The sequence below is a fragment of the Brassica oleracea genome, chromosome C7 (assembly GCF_000695525.1).
Source record: "Brassica oleracea var. oleracea cultivar TO1000 chromosome C7, BOL, whole genome shotgun sequence".
In the NCBI taxonomy this organism is placed as follows: Eukaryota; Viridiplantae; Streptophyta; class Magnoliopsida; order Brassicales; family Brassicaceae; genus Brassica; species Brassica oleracea.
The window spans coordinates 19,715,659-19,721,247 of NC_027754.1; the positions used below are offsets into that span (position 1 = coordinate 19,715,659).

General features: G+C 37.3%; 1 protein-coding gene across 1 annotated transcript; it reads right to left on the reverse strand.

Moving 5' to 3' along the window:
- Nucleotides 1–3,868: 3,868 nt before the first annotated feature.
- LOC106302785 (putative F-box/FBD/LRR-repeat protein At1g22000) lies at nt 3,869–5,344 on the reverse strand. The gene is made up of 3 exons (XM_013739218.1): nt 4,481–5,344; nt 4,263–4,397; nt 3,869–4,171 (listed from the first exon to the last, which is right to left on the reverse strand). Exons 1-3 carry the CDS (start codon nt 5,342–5,344, stop codon nt 3,869–3,871), a joined length of 1,302 nt encoding a protein of 433 aa, XP_013594672.1.
- Between the last annotated feature and the right edge of the window lie 245 nt (nt 5,345–5,589).

Below are 5,589 nucleotides of genomic sequence, written 5' to 3' on the forward strand. Positions count from 1 at the left end.
GCTAAGTTGTGGTATTCATTGATTGATTGTTCTTAATGTTTGTTCTATCTTAATGTTTGTTCTATATTAGCTAACTAGAATATTGAACCTAGGAATCTGCATGAGTCAAGCATCCTTGACCATCCAGTCCTGAATCTAATCTGTCATACTAGGACTGCTAGAAAAAGTCTACCGCTGAACTAGACAGCTAGTTAGCATTATCAACTTACACCTAGGGCTTAACTAGAAGCATCGATCGATATTGTCTTCTGACAATCGATCGATATTTTGTGAAAGGTGTATCGATCGATATCCCTATACGACCATCGATCGACACTTTCTTGTGTTCAACAAACGACAGTGGAGATCCAAGATCTAGTTAGTTAACCAGTGAAACATTGCCATCGCTGATCACTGTGTTCAAGGGGTTGAGCTCTAATATATCATGCATGCAACTTATAGGCATCTATAGGATTATAATCTCCAACACCTGAATAGAAACCCTGCATCTAATTCCTTTCAAATAAGTTACACCCCCAAATCATCTTGTTAGTCGAACAATAGACTTGCTCAATTAGGATTGCTATTTACATTTAAACCATAAAACAACAAACACTTAGAATTAATAAATTACTAGATTTAATAGGTTCCCTAGCTCCCTGTGAATTTGATCCCTAAGTACTACAACTCGACCTCTTATTTGAGAGAGTAATTCACTCCTTAGGATAATTTGAGTTGTATCAGAATCCTTGAATCCTTTGATCGATACTCCCAAGGTAAAGTCTTCACTTTTATTTTATGCTAAGAAATGAGGTTGGTAGAGGGGAATGAAAGACAAGATTATGTTAAGTTGTTGGCTAGATGAATTTGATTGCTAAGCTAGGATATGGTATGATTGCTTTTGTGATTAGGATTTCCTAGATGTGGATTGCAATATTGTAGATGTGATGATTCTAAGTTTTAAATCATGTGAGTCCCTGCTGTTTTTAAAACCTCTTTCAGAGAGACTGTCTGTTTGTTTTTCTTGAGGACAAGCAAAAATGTAAGTCTGGGGGAGTTGATAGACTATGGATTTGACCTATTTTCATCCATAGTTTATAGGTGTTTTTACTAATATTTATATTATTATAGAGTCTATTTATTATATTTATAAGATCAAGAATGTTTTGGAGATAAGTGATGATTTTGGAGCAATTTGGAAATATTTGGAGCAAGCACCCGAGATGACCATCGAGATCGACAATCGGTCGATATTGGAGAGATAGAAGCGATCGATACACAAGTCATGGTGTCGATCGATAGCGAAGCACGCAGAAAGCCCGTTTGGTCATAGCCGACTTGAAGCCCAAGATTTCACTATTTTACAAGATTGCCCCTGACATGTTTTACACTAATTATATTAGCTTTGCCGCCATGTTAGAGGCAAAGTGTGCTTTCTTTGTGCTTCATTGCTTTACTAATAGATAGGAGAGAAGATCCAAAGTTATAATTTGTGACTGGAACTCCATTGATATTTATCTTATTTATTCTATGAAGTTTTTATCCCTAACTATTGTTATGAATTACTTAGCCATGTCTGAGTAGTTCTCTTGTTAGATTTTAGGGTTTAAATAGGTTAGGAGGGATTAGCCCCAACTATAGATTCCTGAGTTGTGATAATCATCTTTAGAATTGTTAATTAATGCTTGTGTCTAGATTAGCTACCTAGAACTTGCCCTAGGATTGATTGATAAAAGCCATAGCTAATTCTCATCATGAAAACATTCTAATTGAACTTTGTTTCTTGCTATGAGCAAGGCGAGAGCTGATCTAGTAAGCTTAGTAAGCATTCATTCAACCTGTGCATAAAACTTAACTAGAGCGCGTCGATCGATATCACACTTGAATAACTGATCGACGGTGCAAAAGGTGTATCGATCGATACGCCCATTGGAATATCGATCGACACTTTCTATAGATCAATATAACGAGAGTTGAGATCGTACATCTAGTTAATAGTCAACAAGTCAATGCTCGCAAAGGCTGAAAGACTTGTTGATCAAATAGTTGAGCTTTACATTATCATGCATGCAACTCATTAGGCATCTATAGGATTATAATTCCAATTTTCCTGAATAAAAACCCTAAATCTAGCTATTTCCTTTTTAAGCACCAAAACTCCAAAAACCTGCTATTGAACAAACACTTGTTCAATATAAAACTGCAATTTACTTTTAAAACTCTTAAAACATCTTTGCTTAACAAATCATATTAGAATCCCTAGGTTCCCTAACTCCCTGTGAATTCGATCCCTAAGTACTACAACTCGGCCTCTTATTTGAGAGAGTATAAATCACTCCTTAGGGTAATTTGAGTGGTATCACCGTGCAGTAGTTTACCTGATATCGAATGAATGAGCTTAGCATCTCTAGTCAGCGAAAGTAGATACTAGAGTGTTCAGTGAACCTATCGGACTTGATCTCTATAGCTTGCGATCGACCCTTGATCCAAACGACAGTTTAGGCGTCAATGTCGAATCGCAAAGGGAACAGCACCACGACAGTGGGTTGTTCTACTAAGAGTGATCCGTGTTCTAGATTATGCCTCAATCAGCTTGAATAAATGTTTGGCTGAGTTTTAACACCCGATGAGAAACCCTAGATCGGCTTATCTCTAATATTGAATTTGATTCTTTTAAAACCTTTTTACTTTACTTGCACGTCACCACTTAATTCCAAAACCCCATTCTTAGTTTTAGCTAAGTTAAAAACTCATAAGAATAAAGTGTAGACTGATCCTTTGGATAAAATCTCAAATACTACAATTATCACTGTTAACTTGACAGTAGGAAATGTTCAGTTTTAGTGTATCACTTAATATTGATCCCATAGAAAATAAAGTGTAACCTTTGGTCTATGTGGATTCGATCCTAAAGTGCTACATCGACATACCATTCGTTTGTGGTAGTGTGCACATTAGGTTAATTGGTGTGCGTATACACGTAATATCGGTAGTGACATTTATAAAACTATCCCATTTTACCGAGCTAATCAACATCAGTTTCATATAAATTCTATTTGTCCTGTCACGTGAATACCACTCTGGGTTCGATTCTCCTTGGCCACCCGAGAGACTTTAAGTGGTAAGAAAACGCGGATCCTGCGAACTTCGTAGTGATTAGTCCTTCGGCCTAGGAAGCCTTTGAGATCATACTACCGGTTATCAAAAAAAAAAAAAAATTCTTACCAGACTTCTGGAAATCGATATATTACTGTTTGATGGTGTAGTAAATAATCAGTTGATCAATTAATTGACGGTAGCTACAGACGCGAGTTAACGATATATTTGATTTTTACTAGAAGAAATTCGAGTAAATTTGACTCCTGCCAAATAAATGCTACACTTCTTTTTTTTTTTAACTTAGTTATCAACTTGTCATTAACCAAACACGGGACATGATTTCACCACGTAAGTGATTCAACCACACATCTATATTATTACAAACTGAGTAATCTATTATCATCTAAAATACAAAATTGTTTTCAAAATATCCTTTAAAATTTTGAAATAAAGTTAGGGCATGACGAAGTTATAAAGATGGAAGGGCCGATAAAAATTATTTCATTTTCGATAATTGATCGTTAGTTTTACAGTATTTTTTTGCTGTATGAATATATTATACATTATTTCCAAAACAAATTTCTTGTGATAATGATTACACTCATTTATAATCAGATTAGATGATAGCCTCAATTAGTTAAGCACCAACTTAAACATAGAGACTAGTAACCAAGCGGTCTTGGTCTAGTGGCTGGAGCTTCCGTCCTGGGTTTGATTCTCCTTGACCACCCCATGGACGTCTTAAGTGGCAAAAATACTCGGATTTCTATGGGAAAAAAAAACATAGAGACTAGTGACGATAACAGTATCCGTCAAACCACCGATTCATTTGAGTGGGGAATAGAAGCCGAGATGATGTTGAAATCCTAGGCATAGATTGTATCTCCTTTTGTCTCTCTTCAAGATTGCAGGTTGCTATGGGATTTATCTCCGCTCTCTTTAAACACTCTGAGTTAGCAAGAATGTATGACAGTAGTTGTTTCTCATCATCTCTTCCTTCATAGTTGTTCCACACAAAGATCTCTAGCTGAAATGATAAGCATCCCGGAATAGAACTCGGCTGGTTCCAGGGAGGTGAGGGACTCTCATGTTCCTATAGTAATATATATTAACTTTAATTTTAATTAAGTTCATCAAAACTAGATGATGTTATAAGGAGTGTTATAAGGGAGGAGTGTACTTACCGTGTGGATCGTAAGAAATTTCAGTTTAGGAGAATTTTGAAGGAAAAACATAAGTGGTTCCAACCAATCTACTGTTTTTGTTAAAAAGTAAAACTCTATGAGCCGAGAGAATTTAATGTCGTTACTGCTACCAACCTGTAAGAACAAAAGAACAACATTAGTTGACTAAGCAACTACAACTACGAACAAAGGAGAGTGCTGGATTATGCAACCGTTACCATCGAATTGGTCAAACACAAGTGCAGATGTTTGACAAAAGAAAGAGATTTCAGAAACTTGTCATCGGGGTAAATAACATGGCTTATGTATGCCACATCAAGACACGGCATAGTATCTATCAAGCAACAGTCTTCGCAAATGTTAATTAAGCTTATATCATCTAATGCAGGGGTATCTATTACCAACGACCCAATGAGATCATCATCATCATCATCATCCCCTTCCTCTACGGCCTCATCCATGGGCCAAGCACCTGTATAATATAATGTTTCTAAGGTAGACACTTTCACGGTAAAGTGTGTCAAGTTGTCATCCACACGTCGTTCCACCATCAGCCAGTTTAGAACAGAGGAACTTGATAAAATTCCAGCAAGAGAGTCTTCGTCTTTGTACACCACGTTGATGAGAGAAAGAGATAAGAGAGATGGTAGGCTAACCGGGGAAGGAACATCCACTATAATCTTGTTGGACAGAACTAAATCAACGAGAGTGTCGCATGTGTAGAGGCTCTTTGGAAAGCTTGTGAGCTCTGCGCTCCAGAGGAGATTGATATCTAAGTCGTGCACACCTCGATTAACTGCATTCTCAAGACACTTCTCCACATCAACGTCAACAGGAGAATGTGGACCGAGTTCAACAGCCAGCTTCTCTAGTTTTGGTGCCTTATGGAGTTGCAAAGACTTCTCAATAAACCACCCAATGGTCCCGCTGCCGCTGTCTTTGTACTCGAGTATAGGAAGCAGAGCGGATATGAAACGCCATCGCTTAGACAGGATTGTGGTGGCTACTGCATCTTTTGTGGGGACGAAGAGCATGATCTGAAGAATCAAATCGTCAGGCAAATCACAGATCCTATTTTCCATCCTCTTGACAACCTTAGGTTTCCACTGGGACAAAACCCTACTTGTTTCTCGTGGTTGGGTTGGGTGTCACGAAGAAAACCTAATTTATTCACACCAAAACTTATGAGACGTACTATTTTTTTGTTCTTCTTACCCTAATAATACCCATGTATTATTGGGCCACCACAATTTCCATTATTTTTAAAAAGTCCTAAGTTAGCGTTACATATGATTCTGGACATTGGGTTGGGGAATAATTATGACGA